This window comes from Tupaia chinensis, unplaced genomic scaffold (assembly GCF_000334495.1).
Source record: "Tupaia chinensis unplaced genomic scaffold, TupChi_1.0 Scaffold000235_1, whole genome shotgun sequence".
NCBI lineage: Eukaryota > Metazoa > Chordata > Mammalia > Scandentia > Tupaiidae > Tupaia > Tupaia belangeri.
The window spans coordinates 2,965,883-2,984,895 of NW_006159713.1; the positions used below are offsets into that span (position 1 = coordinate 2,965,883).

The window sequence follows — 19,013 nt, forward strand, 5'->3', positions numbered from 1 at the left end:
CCAGATCAAATGGAGTATAGTTCTCACAGAACCTCTCATAAAATTGCCCCAGTGGCTCATCTGCCCTCTGAATTATTTCAGTAGTTTTTGCCATATTTGTAGGTTTCTTTGCACTGGTTTTCAATCTCTGCAGGAGTGCCTCTTGATACTTGCTGAGATGGGCACAGCCATACTCAGTATTGAAACTCCAGTCAGGCTTTTCATTCAGAAAAGCAGTTCTGGCCCAAGCCTTGGGATTTACCACTTCGTTGCAGGCATGCTCTTGTAGCCATCTCTTTGCTGCCACAAGGAATCTGCAGCACTCCTCTGTATTAAGTAAGGTGAGGAGTAGTTCCCGACAGTCATCCCAGGTGAGCTGGTGGGTTTGGAGTATAGACTCCATGAGATCTATCATCACCTGAGGCTGTTCCAAGCAGGAGGAGTTGTGGTGTTTACAGTTAAGCAAATCAGTAATAGTAAAGGGTTGGTAGTACAGAGTTGCTCTGCCTTCTGTAATAGCCCCATCTACACCTATTTGGGGGAGGGGTCCTCGGGTCTCCTGGAGGGGCATCTGAAGAGTGAGGTTGCCCCAGGCTGCAGCAGCTAGCTGAGTGACAATGGATGAGACAGAATCTGGACAAGGGGTTCAGGACGGCTGGTGGCTTCCCCTCTGAGCTGGCGCTGGCTCCCTGGCCTGTTCCTCAGGCCCCAGGGAAACAGATGGAGGTGGGGTTTCAATTACTGGCTCAGCCAGGACATATGGGGGTGGAGCACTAACAGTTCCTTTTCTGGAGGGCCCTGCAGCATTGGAGCTGCAGGTTTCTTTTGGTCAGAGTTGGGCAGCCAAAATAGTGCAGTGGTTATTCTCTCTTATGTAGATTCGTGCCCGGGGGGAATAGCTTGGGCTATCTGTAGCCATGAGTCAGCATAGGGAAACTGCTCAGGGTGGCTGGAAGTGCCAGCAACAACATTGTACATAGTCCACAATGTAGGGAGATGGAGGGTTCCCTGTGGCAGCCATCCAACCTTGAAGGAGGGCCATTCAACTTCACAGAGGGCTCTCAATTTTTCCAGTTTCATTTTAATTCCATAATCACCAAAGAACCCCTTTTTAAAGTTATTCAGCATACAGTCCAGCACAGCGGGCTTAGAAGACTTGGACTGAGGTTTTCTCATTGTATCCCAAATATCTCTGACCTTTCCAGTTATTAAAAGCCTGCACTTCTCAGAAGGCTTGGGAGATCACTGGTTGGAAGAAGTGATCAATTAAGAGACTTTTGTGGGATGGCAGATCCTGGTGTGGGTCTAAGCCCAGAGGCTCAGAAGCTGTGCAGCCTCCCCAGAGTACTGCTGAAAAAGCCAGGCAGCGTAGGTGACAAGTTTGTTCAAGTTTGCAGGGGGGCCTCAGCCAAGGGCTGCAATGAGAAGGACCATAGCGGTGCCTCTCTGGGGTCCATATTCTCAGTCTTCTAACAGTGGATACCCTGGTGCCAGAGGTTATTTGTGTGCCGGGTGGCAGGTTGGAATGGATGAAGACAAGGGAGTAGAAATCTGTCAAACTAATTGATGACAGTAGGTTGTCTAGGCAGAGGGTGATGCCTGCCTTCTCCTTTTGTAAACAGAGTGGGCAGATTTTGCTCTGCAGTGGAAATCTTTGTAGGAGGGTCCAGATGGCTTTGGGTGGATTTAAGGATGGAGCTGGCAACCTGACATTTACTACTCCGTCTATCCACCTCTACAGAGAAAGCCCTCCCATTGACCTCTGTGTCCCCCCTCCCGTGAACAATGTCACAACAGACAAAGAGTGAGTGTCCCCCAGAGGGAACCAATCAGGCATTTGTCTGGCTGTGTCCCTTGCGGGCTTTGTGTAGTTCCTTGGCAATAATCAGTTGGATATATATCCTCCGCCAGATTGAATGTGTAGAGAGGGGAGGAGTCCCTCAGCACCAATTTTGCCATTTAGCATTCACGGAACTACCATGGAAATGCAATTAAATAGACCCAATCATTCTTCGTAGTGAGAAGCCATGGAGCCACAAACACATTCACTCATCACAAACACTCATATTCATTCAGAGGTTATACATTCCCTCCAACAACAGCCATACACCAGATGAACCCTAACTGCCGGTCCTGCAACTGAAGGAGTATGTATGGGTCTCCAACTCTACTCAGTCCGAGTAGGTCTAACTAGGGCTCTACAGATTCCCGGGGGCTTACCAGATTACCAGAGTTGATCAAGGTTGATGCATCAAGTTCCAGGAGTTGGGTCCTTCTCCAATTGGAGTCCGATGATCCAGGAACATTCAGCCTTGGGGCAAGCATCCCAGCTGAAGGATCCTTTCAAACAAGACGGGGGCGCGCCTATCTCTCCACACCATAGTGCTCATCCTGGGGAGGAACGCCCTGGGATTGGTGGCACAAAGGGCCAGTCTGATTCTGTTTCCTGGCCAACACACCAAAATGTTGTGGAAAACCAGATGCTGAGAAATGGAAAGCAGCACTTGGAGAGATTAAGAGAACCATTTAATATGTCAGCGGGTGTGAAGGAGTTAGCACTCTGAATTCTCCAGTCCTGACTGGGGGTTGGACAGGGTCTTTTATAGGGGAATTGGGGGAGGGGAAGTCTCTGGGTGGGGAATGAGAGGTCTCTGGCTGGAAAATAGGAGGTCTCTGGGTGGGGAATGGTTTCAGAATCCACCCTCCGGAGTGTCAAAGGGAAGAACCAGAGAAATAGGAAACCTAATCTATTCAGGGCACTGATACATTCAAGGTACTAATCCATTGAAGGTTTTCAGTTTACCCTGTGGCTCTTGGGAGGGGCAGTAAGTTTGCTGGAGGGCAGAAACTTCAGGTGTCTTATCAGCCCTGAGTTATTCAGGGTCCTTTCATATCAGTTCCACTTGAAAGTTATTCTTTGAATTGATGCAATGTTTGTGCTTAATATATTTTTTTGTGATCACTTTTATCAAACAGCTATTTCCCAAGTATGTTTCTTTATAAGCATATGGCTTAAATGCATAGGGAATAAGATAGCCATTAGGAAACATTGCAAGATAAGACAAATTAAGAGCCTGCTAGTTTATCTCATGAGAAGGAATACCTGCTCAGTGAGACTATGTAGCACTATATTGGCAACAGCTAGTTCATGAATGGAAATATGGCATTCACATTGGTTGTTCAGTGAGTTTCATTTTTCATAGGCTAATCTCAGTTTTCATTCAAAGTATGTTGCCTTTAGATATCATTCAGCTAATATAGATGAATAATAGTGATTTGTCTATTGGTATAGTGACATAGTTTGCTTTTGGAAAAATTTCCTTACAAAGCTTATAGTAAGCTTATACTGGTTAGCATTATGTCAAATACTTTATGAAGGGCAATTCATTGTTTTAAGTAATTGAGATTTTTAAATTTAATTTAAAAAAAAATTCCAGTTTAGGAAAGGATTCTAATTAATAATAAGTCTTATGTTCAACTCCTGTACAACCCCTAGACATATATATTACTTTTAAATCTTCAAAGAGCTAATTATTTAGGGAAAGGTTGAGCATATATATAGTTTCTTTAACTATCTCCAAACACATCAATATTTGTAGTTTTGATTCTTGAACAGGTCTTTTAATCTCCATTACACCACTAATCATACATATACACCCAAACTCACTACATACTTGTTTATAGAAAAGCTAATTTGTTCTGGAACTTGGTAAAATTATGATATTTGTAATAACTAGTAGAGAAATGAAGTATTATCAAAATATAGAATGTTGGGATCAGCAGGTGGCACAGTGCTTAATGTGCTAGACTCCCTCATGGTCCACTGCAGTTTTAGTCCCAGACCCAGGAGCTTGAATCTTAGGCTGGTGGTATGCATGCATTCCCAAAATCCTGAGAAGATAATGGAGAAGAAGGGACTGCAGCATGGCCATTGCCCCTGGGAGTGGTTTCTTGCTTTCAGTCTCCCTGACTCTCCAATGAGAGTACACACACCCTATAGCAAAAATCTCTATCTCTAAATATAAATAAATAAATAAATAAATAAATAAATAAATAAATAAATATAAGGTGTGTGTGTGTGTGTGTGTATGCATAGAGTATTATCTGTAGTTTTTGTTCTAGTTGTGCTACCATCTACCTGTTTGTACCTGAGCAAATTGCTTAAGCCTCTTTAAGGTAAAATGGGGATAATATCACATATTTTAAAGTAGTGTGAGGATTTAATAATAAGGTTACTTATAAGATGGCACATGGTAATAGTCAATGAACATTAACTATTACTTCCCTCCTCATTTAGATGTTTCTGTTATTTTGGGAAGGAAACAGCAAATTTTTTCATAAATATCTTCCTTTGCATCTTCTCTATGTGAAGACTTAAAAGAATAGTCATGGAAAGAACTAGACCTGCACATTTGTTAAGATTGACCTTTTAGGAACCAGCAGTTAGCGTAATGGCTATGTCGCTGAACTCCCACGTAGTCGACCGCGGTTCAAGTCCCGGACCCGGTGGCTTAAACTCACGCTGGGTGCATGTGCGTGCGTGCCCAAGATCCCGAGAGGAGAATGGAGGAGAAGGGATTGCGGCGTGGCCATCCCCCCTGGGGGGGTGATTTCTCGCTTTCTGTCTCTCTGTCTCTCTCTGTCTGGCGAGTGCACACGCCCTATAGCAAAAACGTCTCCAAAAAAGAAAAGAAAAAAAGAAAAAAATTGACCTTTTAAAATCCTCTTCTGTTACAAAAAAAGTGTAAAGATTGATCACAGTGTCATCACTCGTTAATCTTCTTCTTCCTCATTGTTAATTTAGTATAAAGGAATGTGTTTGATGTGGTCAAGAAACAATGAATAAACTAGTGTAACTGATATTGAGCATTCATGTAAAAGACTGGCTTTGGTTAATGGATAGCCTTACATAATAGCCTGAAGAATTTTGACTTCATCTTGTGTGCAGTTTAAGGCCCAAGAAGAAATAGGGCATGCTGGGAATGAAAGAGCAAATAAGAAGTGTTAGAGAAACATGTGAATTAGTCTTCTCACTGGGGACAGGATGGTGCAGTGTAAAGAATGATGGAGGTTAGAGAATATTTGAGAGGGGAAAGCCCTGAACTGTGGAGCCAGTTTCAGGTGCACTGGAAAAGGGAATAGAGAAGTTCACATAAGCTGTCTTGGGTCACAGGAGAATGAGGTAAAAGTGAAATTGCAACTTGAAGAGCACAAGACATGGTGTAACTTTCTTTACCATCCCTCAGTTTTTTCTAACAGACGTGAGAGACAGGATCAGGAGAAGTGATCAGGAATTAACACCATGAAAGCGAGAAGAGATTCTAAGTGACAGAGAGACCATACAGAAGTCTCTGACTTCCAAGTGCTGTGTAGATAAAGGAGGCAGAAAGAGTGGATATAGAGAGATGAGTAGGTTCTGATGTGACCATTGAGTTGTCAGCTTCAATTCAAGGCCAGATTAGGAGAGAAATAAACATTATCAGAGACTGAGAGGAAATTCACTGAATAACTTGTCTTAGGAGGATATTAGGGTCATATTTGTTTCCATGGCTGAGGTGATGTTGAGAAGAATATCTGTGGCCTGAAAAAAGGACTATGAAATAAAGATATCGAGTGAGTCATCAGCGTCAGTACTGAGAATAAAGAGAGAAGACAGAGGTAGAAAGGAAAACTTGGGATCCTGAAGTCACTGGAGTATGTGGATATCTGTTAGAGGCCGTAATAAATAATGACAATAATATTCCTCACTGTATTGATCTTCCCTTCCAAATAAAGGATATGTTCATGGTACGAGCCTTGGATGACTTTGTGAAAAATGTAAATGTAATAGAGAGGGCATGGTCTTATCCTGTAAGAGGTGACTTTTTATTAGAATTTGCGTTTAATAGCTTCTCAGAAGGCATAAAGCCTCCAAGACCCATGAGTATCAAATCTAGGATTTAATTATTTTGTACTCCCAGTGGATTATTTCTTCCTCAAGAATAAAATGCCATGCCAGTATGGAGTTATTAAAAATCTTTTTATGAAAAATATTACCTGTACTAATAGAAAAGAAGCATAGTTCATTATGTTATGTTTGGTTAATAATGTAACAGCAATTTATTTTTCAGTTTTTAGTATGTGTTTTTATGACCTACAAATCAAATGTGTTATAAATGGTTATTTGACTTTTTTTAATGAAAAATTATATGGCAGTTAAAACTTTAATTTCTTATAGTATTTTGTTAGCAATTTTGTGAATGTCAGTTTTAATGTACTGTTTCTTCCTTGAGTTTTACACTAAGCAAGTATAAGAAGTTTTACTAGGTCAGGATTATGCAAATTTTTAGAAGCATTTATTCGTAAAGATAGTTTGTTATTCTGGATATGTAAGTGATGTGGAGACCTCTGGTGGCTTAGTTTATTTTTCTACCTAAAAAGAATAACTGGATGCTAAAGAGAGAGCTACATACAGAATTTCAATTGGAAAGGATCTTGAATATTACCTAGTCAAGGTTTTTTTATTTGACAAGTAAGAGAATTAAAACATATAAAGGCTAAATGATTTTTCTGGGGGTCACACAATAAAATCAAGGCAGCACCCCAGGCCAAATTGTCCTGCTGCTGCATGCCATTGCCCCTATTAGAGGAAGTTAATAAATAAATGTGAAAAGTAAAATGACACATTATTTTGTAATTCCTATACACTTTATCTTTAAAATGCCTCTTGCACCTATGCTGTCCTCTACAGCTTCACTTCCTCTATACAAGGTCTTACATCTCTCACAGGAAGATTGCAGTAACCTCTAGGCATTCTCTCTGCTCTTATTCCCTCCTCCACTACAAACACATGTGCCTTCACCCACATCTGGTGATTATCTTCAAGCCACCAGATCTGGAATTCAAACCATGGTTGGTCATGTGAGAATCCAATGCCTTAACCAGCACACCACTGGCTGGCCCCCAAAATGCTGTATTTTTACACTATGTTCTTTCAAATTGTAGCCCTGCCTTAATGTGTGCTCTTGGCTATAGTATTTAACCTATTTGAGTTACATTTTTCATCTATCAAATGGAAATGCTAGAACTTTCTTAAAGGAATTGTTGAAAAATAATCATATAAAGTACCCAGCACACAGTAAGTGCTTAATGGATGGTAATTTTTTTGTGCACTCACAGGAAATATATATAGAGAGAGACAGTAAGAGGGAAAGTGAGAAATCACCCCCCACAATCCCTTCTTCTCCATTCTCCTTTCAGAACTGTTGGGCACATATGCACATGTGCCCAGCATGATTCTCAAGCCACGAGGTCTGGGACTCTGAACTGCTGTCAGTCATGTGGTAATCCAGTGCCTCAACTACCACACCACCAGCTGGCCTCTAGATGATAGTTTTTATTGGTGGATTTAGTTTATTATATCAAATTTCTACCTCACTCCAAGGAGAACTTTTTGAGGGCAGAGACTTTATTGTTATGTCTTCAAGGCTTTGTCCAGTACCTGACACGTAAAAGGTGCCTAAGCAGTATGTGTTGAATGGAACGGCCATGAAACCTTTAGCAAATCATTAATATTTGTGATTCCTAATTCCTTATGATAAAAATTGGGGAACAATTAATGAAATGAAATGATGCATGGTACCTGGTTCATAGTTATAATTCAACAAACAGTAGCTGATGGCAAAATTACCCTTATCTTTAAAGAAAAAAAGATCAGGGACCAGCAGTTAGTGTAATGGCTGTCTCTCTGGACTCCCATGTAGTTGACCGCGGTTCGAGTCCTGGACCCGGTGGCTTAAACTCACACCGAGCGCATGTGCGTGCGTGCCCAAGATCCCGAGAGGAGAATGGAGAAGGGATTGCGGCGTGGCCATCCCCCCTGGGGGGTGATTTCTCGCTTTCTGTCTCTCTGTCTCTCTCTGTCTGTCTGGCGAGTGCACACGCCCTATAGCAAAAACCTCTCAAAAAAAAAAAAAAGGAAAAAAGATTAAATATTAGCTCTTAGATAGACTACATTTATAGAACTATCTCTTCCATGTGCACCCTATCCCCAGGGACCATACTCTTTCTTTGACTGCATTTCCTTCCCCACACTCTCATACTCCAGGAAAGGTGGTTTAGTGGGGAGAAAATAAGATTTTCAAAACTGACAAACCTTGGGCTAAATCCTGACCATATGATTTACATGACCTTGAGAAAGTTAATTAAGCTTTTAAGACTTATCTGAAACTGGAAGAAATAAGAATACTACTACTTAGTATGTGGGATTATTTATGTGTTGGTCTATTAAAACTTTAGAGCCCAAATAGGGCCCTATTAATCTTGCCTGGAATATAGTAGGTGCTCAAAAAATATGTAATGACTTGAATATGGCACCAAAAGCTTTTTAATGTTAGGAAACCATAAATAACAAGGACAGTACAAATGAGGTATCACAGACTACTAGGTGCAGAAGAAAATAAAATTAAAAAGCAAAAAATAGAGACCAACAGATGGCGTAATGATTATGTCACTGGACTCTCACATAGTCAGGTGAAGTTTGAGTCCTGGACCCAGCAGCTTCAAACTCAGGCCAGGTGTGTGTGCATGCATGCCCAATATTCCCTAGAGGAGAATGGAAGAGAACATATTGTGGTGTGGCCATCCCCGATGGGGGATGATTTTTCACATTCTTTCTGTCTCTCCAGTGACTATACTCACCCTATAGCAAAAATCTCTCTTTAAAAAAATTTTTTAAAAAAAGGCAAAAACATGGTGTTAAGCAAAAAGCTAGAATGACAAATAGAAAAAATGGGACTAGCAGATAGCGTAGTGGCTAAGGCAGTGGACTCACACGGTCGACTGTGGTTCAAGTCCTAGACCCAGTGGCTTGAAACTCGTGTCTCTCTGTCTGTCAAGGAAACATACCCTAGCAAAAATCTCTCTCTCAAAAAAAAAAAAAAAGGCAAAAGAAATGACAAAATTTGATCAAATAATAAAAATATGGTGACATTTGAATGAAGAGAGATGATGAAACTATAAACAGAAAAAAGACAGAAAAAATATTTTCACATTAAGTAGTGGGAGTGGTAGAGAAAGCAGCTCTGAACATAAGGTAATAGTAGCTATACCTTTACAGCTTCTAGACATTAGCTCCTTTCACCCTCACAACAGACAGGGAAGTGGCTATCATAGTCCTCTGCTTAAGGTTGAGGAGACAGTTCAGCAAAGTTAAATGACATGCAAGATAATGTGCAGGCAGACCCAGAGCTTGAATATGGATCTCCTGACTCTGAGTTCAGTGTTTTTTCCAATACAGTAGGTAACCTATACTGAAGAAAGGTAGGAGAGTTAATAAATTTATAGTTTATAAATTAATCTATTTAGCATTTCATGTCATAGTCTAAGGATTATTAAGGAAAGGTATATTTGTCTTTCAGTTTATGCCTGTTCAAGTACCAAATGATGAAGAAAAAACTGATCCTGTCCTTTTTGCCAGTAGAGTCCGGAACTTAATGGCAGAGTAAGTGTCTATATATAATTATAACCAGTGGATAATTGAAAATCTTAGTAAATGTCATCTAACATAGTTTTAAGACCCTCCCACTCCAGGTTCCCAAGAGTCTCTCTCTTCTTAATTCATTTTGGCAAGTAAACTAATATGCCCAGAGATGCAGTCAGTAAAACAATCTATATGTATTTTCCCCATCTGCAGCTCCAAATTGATGGAAATGTGTCTCTTTAATGGAAAGACGGGGAGGTACAATAACCAGAAGAGACCAGTCAGTACCACCTATAACGCAGATTCTTCTAAGCTGACCTGTCACCCTTAGACAGTGGTTCCTGCTATTGCCTGCCTGCTATCCCTTCAGCCTCTATATAGCTTTTTAAAGCTGGGTATTCAAAGACATTAGTGATTATTGCAACAAAAAAGGAGAAAGTTGCTAGGGAAAAAGTCACCCTGTAAAGTGATGGGTATAAATTTAGGATTTAGAAACTTCAAATCTAAGGTTAATACTTTCTTGCACTTAAAGAAGTTTTAATTTGGCCACTGTTCTGATAAGATAATTCATCTCTTGTCTTAGAACGAAAGAATGTGTTATACTATACCACCACCCAGGCGGTCCTCCAGGTGTGTACCTTCTCTTTAGGCACCACTTCACTCAATCATTCCCAGTAGTAGTAGGCTTGGAACCAGTAGGTTATCAGTGTTTATTCTCTTTGTAAAAATTGAACAAAAACTCTGCGTTTAGCTTCATATCTGAATTTGGCTTTACAGACAGATTCTATAGACATATGTATATTTTATTCTGGTATTATATGTATCTTTTAATATTACATAGAAGAATAGCTTTTTTATTTTAAGAGAGTTTTTTTGTTTTGTTTTGTTTTGTTTTGTTTTGCTATAGGGCACATGTGCTTACTGGAGACAGAAAGTTAGAAATCACCCTTCGGGGGGATGGCCATACCACAATCCCTTCTCTTCCATTCTCCTCTCTGGATTTTGGGCATACACAAATGTACACATGCCTGGCATGAGTTTCAAATCTCCAGGTCTGGAATTCGAACTGCTGTTGGCCATGTGCGATTCCACTGCCTTAACCACTATCTATGCCACCTGCTGCCCCCCAGAATCACTTTATTTTTCAAAATTAAATATTTGAATGTTTTGCAAAAAAAAAAAAAATAGAAAGAAAGAAAAGAAAAAAAATAAATTGCTACTAAATGTTCCAGGATGTACTTATATTATCTAGTTTCTAGACTAGTTATAAAATTCATTTTCATATTATTTTCTTCCCTTCCTTTTTTATATCTTCATACCAGCTTATGTACAAAAGTTAGAATAAGTAAGAATAGTTAAGGTAAGTATTTAGTAACTCAGAGAATTTATAGGAGGTATTTGGCTTCTTAAAAAGTGCCCAAAAACAGAGATGGGATCTGTTTAGGCAGGCTTTTTTTTTTTTTTTTTTTTTTTTTTTTTTGGGGGCATGGGGGAGGTTAGCTTCATATCTGAATTTGGCTTTACAGACAGATTCTATAGACATATGTATATTTTATTCTGGTATTATATGTATCTTTTAATATTACATAGAAGAATAGCTTTTTTATTTTAAGAGAGTTTTTTTGTTTTGTTTTGTTTTGTTTTGTTTTGCTATAGGGCACATGTGCTTACTGGAGACAGAAAGTTAGAAATCACCCTTCGGGGGGATGGCCATACCACAATCCCTTCTCTTCCATTCTCCTCTCTGGATTTTGGGCATACACAAATGTACACATGCCTGGCATGAGTTTCAAATCTCCAGGTCTGGAATTCGAACTGCTGTTGGCCATGTGCGATTCCACTGCCTTAACCACTATCTATGCCACCTGCTGCCCCCCAGAATCACTTTATTTTTCAAAATTAAATATTTGAATGTTTTGCAAAAAAAAAAAAAATAGAAAGAAAGAAAAGAAAAAAAATAAATTGCTACTAAATGTTCCAGGATGTACTTATATTATCTAGTTTCTAGACTAGTTATAAAATTCATTTTCATATTATTTTCTTCCCTTCCTTTTTTATATCTTCATACCAGCTTATGTACAAAAGTTAGAATAAGTAAGAATAGTTAAGGTAAGTATTTAGTAACTCAGAGAATTTATAGGAGGTATTTGGCTTCTTAAAAAGTGCCCAAAAACAGAGATGGGATCTATTTAGGCAGGCTTTTTTTTTTTTTTTTTTTTTTTAAGGGAGTACGGGGACCAGCAGATGGCATAATGGCCACGTTGCTAGACTCCCATGTAGTTGACCACGGTTTGAGTCCCAGACCCAACGGCTTAAAAGTCACTCCAGGCATGTGTTGTGTGCACGCATGCGTACGTGCCCAAAATCCTGAGAGGAGAATGGACTGCAGTGTGGCCATCTCCCCCAGGTGATGATTTCTTGCCTTCTGTCTCTCTGTCTTTCTCTCCTCTCTGGCGAGTGCATGAACCCTAAAGCAAATATCTCTCTAAAAGTATTTTTATGCATCTGTTCCTTCTTTCCCATAGGAGTCCAGTGACATAGCCATTACACCAACTGCTGGTCCTGGGACCAGTCCCCTTTAAGACTCTTTCTCCTCATGTGTGAAATGAGAATTACAATCATTGCCTGGCCTTTCTCATGGTTTTAATTATTATGAGGCTTAAGTAGGAAAATACATGGTAAAAACAGTTGAAAATTGTAAGAGCAAGTAGATGTAAGGCAGTGTGAGTATTACAACTCCTACTAAATGTTTACCAAGTACTGTGTGAGACATTTTACCTGTGTTATTTAACATCATCTTCACAGCAACTCTGTGAAGTAAGTAAGGAACAGACTCAGAGAGTTAAGTAGTTTTTTCCAAATTATACTATATAGTAACTGAGCTGGGACTCAAATTCACATTTTCACTGTCACTAAAGTCCAAGATCTTAACTACTATTCTGTACTATTTATTATTATGATTCTTGAAATATTTAAAAAATTTATTTTCCATCTTACATATGCTTACATCAAAATATTAATTAAAAACAGCCTAGGAAAAAAGTTTTAGATAGAAATAGTGTAATATTCTGATTGTATTTGTTTTGAATTTAATGTCCCTAATAAAGATTCAACAAGATCAAATACAGTTAAAGATCTAATTTTATGATTTTCACTGAATATTTGTGAATAAAATTTCGTGAAGAGGAATCTTCAGGAAATTATTTTATGTATCAGACAGCCTTTCTTCTTGGTAATCAGTGCTTTTTGTCTGTTTGTTTTGTTTTTTTTTTAGTTCTCATTAATATGTACATTTTTTTCAAATCTATGTCATTATCATTCAGTCTCTGAGCAGTAGCAAGGTAGATAGTAGGAATTATACTATCCTTTGTGGCTGGAGGATGTTTACTAAGTTATTATTAATTTGTTTCAGTATTTTTAGAGGATTAATTTGTAACAAGAAGATGATCTCTAGTTACAAAAGATGAAAAAACACAATTGCTAGCAGTTTGTATACCTCTTTCACTTAAAATATGTACAAATGCCATTTACCTATTTAAATAGTACCCCCAAAGTCATTCTTATTTTGTCCTTATACTAATCCTGTGGAGTAAGTAAAACAATTATTCCTATGTGCAGATAAGAAAAATGAGACTTAAGTGCCGAAAGTCCACATCTAGTAAAAGATTTCACATGGACTTGAACCTATCTTTTAATTTTCCATGAAACTTAGATCAGTTATTATTATTGTTCTAGTTAAAACACAGAACAAAAATTATTAGCTACACAGACAGAAGCATGTAGTCATGGGAGATTAATTTGGACCCCAGAAAATATGTGAAGAAGTAGAGAACTATGTCTCTTCAGCAAGAAATGCCAAAGCTACTGGTTTACAAAGTAATAAATACTTTTCCACATACTATTTGTTGAGCCGCTTGTGTCTCATGAAAAATTATTACTTTTTTTTGTAATTGAATTTCTGTTTATTTCTTGATACTTTTAGAGCTCTGGGGATACCAGTAACAGATCATACCTATGAAGATTGCAGATTGATGATTACAGCAGGACAGCTAACATTGCCTATGGAAGCTGGGTTGGTGGAATTTACTAAAATTAGCCGGAAATTGAAGTAAGTGTATTTTAAAATTATACTTTTGAACATCAAAATGTTCAGATGGGATATGAAATCTCATATGTTTATTTTCTCTTGCTTTATTAATGATGACTCATATCATATTTAGAAGTTGAATATTCCTTATCTGAAAATGCTTGGGACCAGAAATGTTTCAGATTTTGGAAGTTTTTGGATTTTGGTATGTTTTGCATATTCAGAATGAGATAGCTTGGGGTTAGGACCCAAGTCTAAACTTGACATTCACTTATGTTTCATATACACTTTCTACACATAGTCTAGAGGTAATTTTACACAATGTTTTTGTATTACAGCATTTTGACGGCAACTCATCACGTGAAGTTGGAGGTGGAAATGTCCACTTGTGGTGTCATGTTGATGTTCATAATATTTCAGATTTTTGAAATCTTTCAGATTTGAGATTTTTGGATTAGGGACACACAATCTGTATTAGAAAAGCCAGGATTGTGAATTTCTTTCTCATTTTATTCATCTAGTTTTGTTTTCTCAAGAACAATTAACTCAGACCTATATATATATTGGCCTCAGATGGAGAAAGAGATAGTAAATGTGGATCTATACAGAGCCCCCTATATACCTGGAAATGGTACAAAGTAGTAAATATTGCTATTTTCTTACAAGAAGGATGGCATAATTAGATGATACTGGCAAGTGGTAGTCAGAACTTCGTGTGTGGGGACCAGCAGTTAGCGTAATGGCTGTGTCGCTGGACTCCCATGTAGTTGACTGCGGTTTGAGTCCCGGACTCTGTGGCTTTAACTCACGCTAGGTTCATGTGTGTGCATGCCCAAGACCCCGAGAGGAGAAAGGAGAAGGGATTGCGGTGTGGCCATTCCCCCGGGGGGTGATTTCTTGCTTTCTGTCTCTCTGTCTCTCTCTTTCTGGTGAGCGCATGCATCCTATAGCAAAAACCTCTCAAAAAAAAAAAAAAAAAGAACTTTGTGTGTGTAATATGAATTGTATAGTAGTACTTCTGACCATCACTGGACTTTAAATACTCTTGATCTAGTTTTTTCTTCTGTATCTATTATTTTTAATGACCTAGCCCTCCTTTGGACTTTTATGATCTAGTTTAAGTTATTTAGAATGTTCTTGAACTATCTGGTATATACAGTCTAAATCTCAAACCCCACTCTTACTATAGTTGTCAGCGTCATTAAGAATTTCATAACTTGTTTGTTTGCTAGCCTCTCTAGGGAGGAACTGCAGAACCAATTACTATATCAAAGTTTAATACTAAAATATAATATTTTTATAACTGATATAGAAAATATTATTTTTGTTTTCTAGATAACAAAAATGTTTTGCTTTTATTTTGATGTTCACAATATTCAGTAGATTTGAAACTTTAGATAGTCTGAATTGGATACAGAAGACAGATGTGTTAGGTTACTTGTTAAATTCTACAAGGCAAAGACAGGAGGTGTGATGTTAGCTATGTATATTTTCCAGGGTTTTATCTCCCTGGTTTTTTATAACTAATATTTGAGGAAGTGTATATTGACTTATAAATCTTCCTATCACAAACAATGGAATATGAATTTATTATCAGCCTGAAAACTCCTCAAAAGCAAGAACTGTACTTTCCTTTGTTAAGAATGGAATGAAGGAAACCAGCAGTTAGCATAATGGCTATGTCTCTGGACTCCCACGTAGTTGACCGCGGTTCGTGTCTCGGACCCGGTGGCTTAAATCTCACGCCGGGCGCGTGTGCGTGCGTGCCCAAGATCCCGAGAGGAGAATGGAGGAGAAGGGATTGCGGCGTGACCATCCCCCCTGGGGGGGTGATTTCTCGCTTTCTGTCTCTATGTCTCTCTCTGTCTGTCTGACGAGTGCACGCGCCCTATAGCGAAAACCTCTCCAAAAAAAAAAAAAAAGAATGGAATGAATACTATTTGCTTACTAAGTAATGTTTAGATTAAAATTTATTTTCTCATATTCTTCTCATGAGTCATTTATTATTCTACCACTTTGCTTTTCTTATCATTTACTTATCTTTCCCTCAGATATTTAGGATAACTATCAATTATATCAATCCCTTTTAAAAATTAAATGCCTATAAATATATCTTACATGTACTTTTAAAAACCCATTTTATTCCCCCTCTTTTTTAATTTTAATTAATTAATTTATTTATTTGCCATAGGGATATGCATTCACCAAAGAGGGAGAGAGAAATAATCTCCCAGAGGGGATGGCCACACCACAATCCTTCTCCTCCATTCTCCTCTTGGGGTTTTTGGACATGCATGTACATGTGCTTACTGTGATTTTCAGGCTGCCAGGTCCAGAACTTAAACTGCAGGGCTAAGTTGGCTACGTGGGATCCAGTGCCTTAACATTCTTGCCACCTGCCAACCCTCTCCCTTTTAAATTTCACACTTAAATTATACCCCCTCAGACAAATCAATAAGATAATATTCATGAAATTTTTACATGAGTTAGAAAGGACTAATCATATGTATTTATTTTTGTTTGTTTAGATTAGATTGGGATGGCATTCGCAAGCATTTGAATGAATATGCATCTATTGCAAGTGCCTCAAAAGGTGGAAGAATTGGAATTGAAGAATTTGCAGAATATTTAAAGCTGCCTGTTTCAGATGTCTTGAGACAACTTTTTGCACTTTTTGACAGGGTATGTTAAAATTTTTGTTTTAACATTTCTGCTCCTCATGGATGAAGACAGATTATTTGTAGGTTGTAAGCAAACCCAGAAGAGAGGTCCAGGCACTATATACAGAAGAAGGTTGCTTAACAGCATCATGCTAAAGAATAGTTCATCTATGAGATCACAGAATAAGTCATTAGGAACATTAATGTGCTCTGGGTAGAAAGAAAACAACTCTATCCTGGTTTCTGTTATCAAGCTATAATTCTTTGGAAAATATCTTTTCCTAGTGGTTAGTAGAGGACTAGGACTTCTGGTGCCAGTCAAAACAGAGTACGCCCAGTTTAGCCTGTCTTTCCTGTTTACAACTAGAACTCGGAACAAATATAAAAAGCAACTATGGATAAAATATCATTGCAGAAGAGTGGTGGAGAAAGTCAAAACATGAACAACCAGGACAAGAGATGAAGAAATAGAAAGGGACAAGAAACAGGGACAAAGGAGGAAATTTATAGCATATCTTAGTCACCGTGATTACCAGAATTTTAAATCAAAACTAAAAATAGTACCTATAGAGGTTGCTCTGTCCTTAGGTGTCAAACTGCCATAGTTTGTAGTTACAAAATCATTATTCCATCAGTTCTGTCTTTTGATGATTGATGATACCTGCTAACTGTTCCATTGTTTCTAGAGTATTGTTTTTGGCTTGTTTTGTTTTTTAAACTTTTTAAATTATTATTCAGTTTGACCATATAGAGACAGAGATAAGGAAAGAGAGGGAGAGTGAGAAAGTAAGCCACCAGGTCCAGGACTCAAACTGTGGTTGGCCATGTGGAAGTCCAGTGCCTTAACCACCATGCCACCTGTGAGCCCCTAGAGTATTGTTAAGTGTAGGGAGATTTGGGTGTGGAAAAAGTGAAGATTGACTCGATTGACTCTCTGAACTAGAGAAGATAATAACTCTGGTCTTAGGAGACTGATAAACCTTCGTAGTCAATTTGGTCAATCACATTTCTGCATACATTGATTCAATAGACACATATTATTTCAAATTATGAGTTTTTTTTTCTTTTGCCAATTCCCCCTGTGGGTGATTTCTCACTTTCTGTCTCTGTCTTTCCAGTTAGCACATGTGCCCTATAAGAAAAATTTCTCTGAAAAAAAAAAAAAAAGTGAAAAGCACTTTTTTTAAAAAATCACCAATATACTAGAAGTTCAAGAAAATATATAATTTGGAAAAATAGTAACTAATGCATTTGATTTTTCTTTCTTTCTGTCTCCCTTTCTCTCGCCCCCCAGTCTCTTCCTTTCTCTCCCCATCTCTCCCTTTCTCTCCCCCTCTCTCCCTTTCTCTCCCTCCTCTCCCTGTTTTTAACACACCTGCATGTCTATGCCTGTGAATATTTGCTTTGTTTTGAGAAACTGAATTATGCAATTGTTACCACACCTTGTGCACATACCCACTTCCATGCTAGGCTTGTTTTCTTAGTCTCTTTAAGTGATTTAACTAGGGAACATTTGATGGGAAAGGCAAGGAAGTTCAGCAACTCCATAGTTGCTTTCTCTCAGACTCGCTTATCTTGCTAAACGTAATGCTTAAAGAAGAGTTGGGGGTAGGGAGGGAAAGGCAGACTATTCCTATTGCTTTCTCAGCAGCTATAAATTCTTGCAGTGTAAAAATGTTCCCATAAGCCCCACCTGTGTTACCTTCCCACATCATCCCCATTTTTCCCTTCCTTCATTTCTTTCCACAGTCTTTCCCCAAGTTTAATGCAGTTGTAGTTAGAATTTTGGTGATGGAGGGAAGACTTGAATATCTGTCCCCTATTCCCTTATTTTTTTTTTTAATTTAACCTATATTCTTGGCTAGTCTACAAAAATTTCATAATAGCTTTTGTCTCAATTTGTCCTAAAAAATATGCTGCCTATAAAACACCTTCTAACATATTTAGATTCTCAAATATTTGATGGCAGTTGGAAGGTCCAAGAAAAATGTGGTATTCATGATCCAAAACAGAGTGTAATTCATTAATTTGAGATAATTGCCTTTGGAATGATCCCAACTCTGAAAAACATAGTTTGCATCTTTTGCTTTAATTTAACTTAGTTTTCTTTCTTTTTTTTTTTTCTGTAGAATACCTGTGCTCACCAGCGAGAGAGAGAGAGAGAGAGAGAAAGTGAGAAATTACCATTCAAGGGGATAGCCACAACTGCAATCCCTTCTCTTCCATTCTCCTAGGATTTTGGGCACACACACACACACACACACACACACATATGCTTGGTGTGATTTTGAATCCACCAGGTCCAGGACCAAACCACAGTGGGCTGTGTGGGAGTTCAGTGACATAACTGCTACACCATCTGCTAGTCTCTCCCTGCCATATTTTCTAAACTAATAAGAAACAAAGGTTGCTGGTAGGTTTAAGAACTGGATTGAGGGCCAGCAAGTGGTGTAGTGGTTAAGGTGTTGGACTCCCACATGGTCTAAACAATTTGAGTCCCTCTCACTGTCTCTGTTTCTCTCCAGTGAATACAAGGACCTATGGCAAAAACTTAAAAAACAAAACCAAAATCAAAAAACCCTAGATTGAAGGATTTTAGTCAGTGCTTATAATAACCATTGTGGTTATCTAGTTTAAAGAGAATCACTATGGGGACCAGCAGTTGACATAATGGCTATGTCATTGGACTCCCATGTGGTCGACTGCAGTTTGAGTCCTGAACTGACCCGATGGTTTAAATTCATGCTGGGCGCATGTGCGTGTGTGCCCAAGATCCCGAGAGGAGAATGGAGGAGAAGAGATTGTGGCTTTGCTTTTCCCCCCTGGG

General features: G+C 38.5%; 1 protein-coding gene across 1 annotated transcript in view; it reads left to right on the plus strand.

The window, feature by feature from the left end:
- Nucleotides 1-19,013, plus strand: part of LPCAT2 (lysophosphatidylcholine acyltransferase 2) — an 86,016-nt gene that overhangs the window by 36,652 nt on the left and 30,351 nt on the right. The window contains exons 11-13 of the mRNA XM_027771831.1: nt 9,378-9,460; nt 13,422-13,547; nt 16,055-16,208. Of these exons, the coding sequence (XP_027627632.1) occupies nt 9,378-9,460; nt 13,422-13,547; nt 16,055-16,208 (363 nt within the window). The remainder of the gene's footprint in view (nt 1-9,377; nt 9,461-13,421; nt 13,548-16,054; nt 16,209-19,013) is intronic.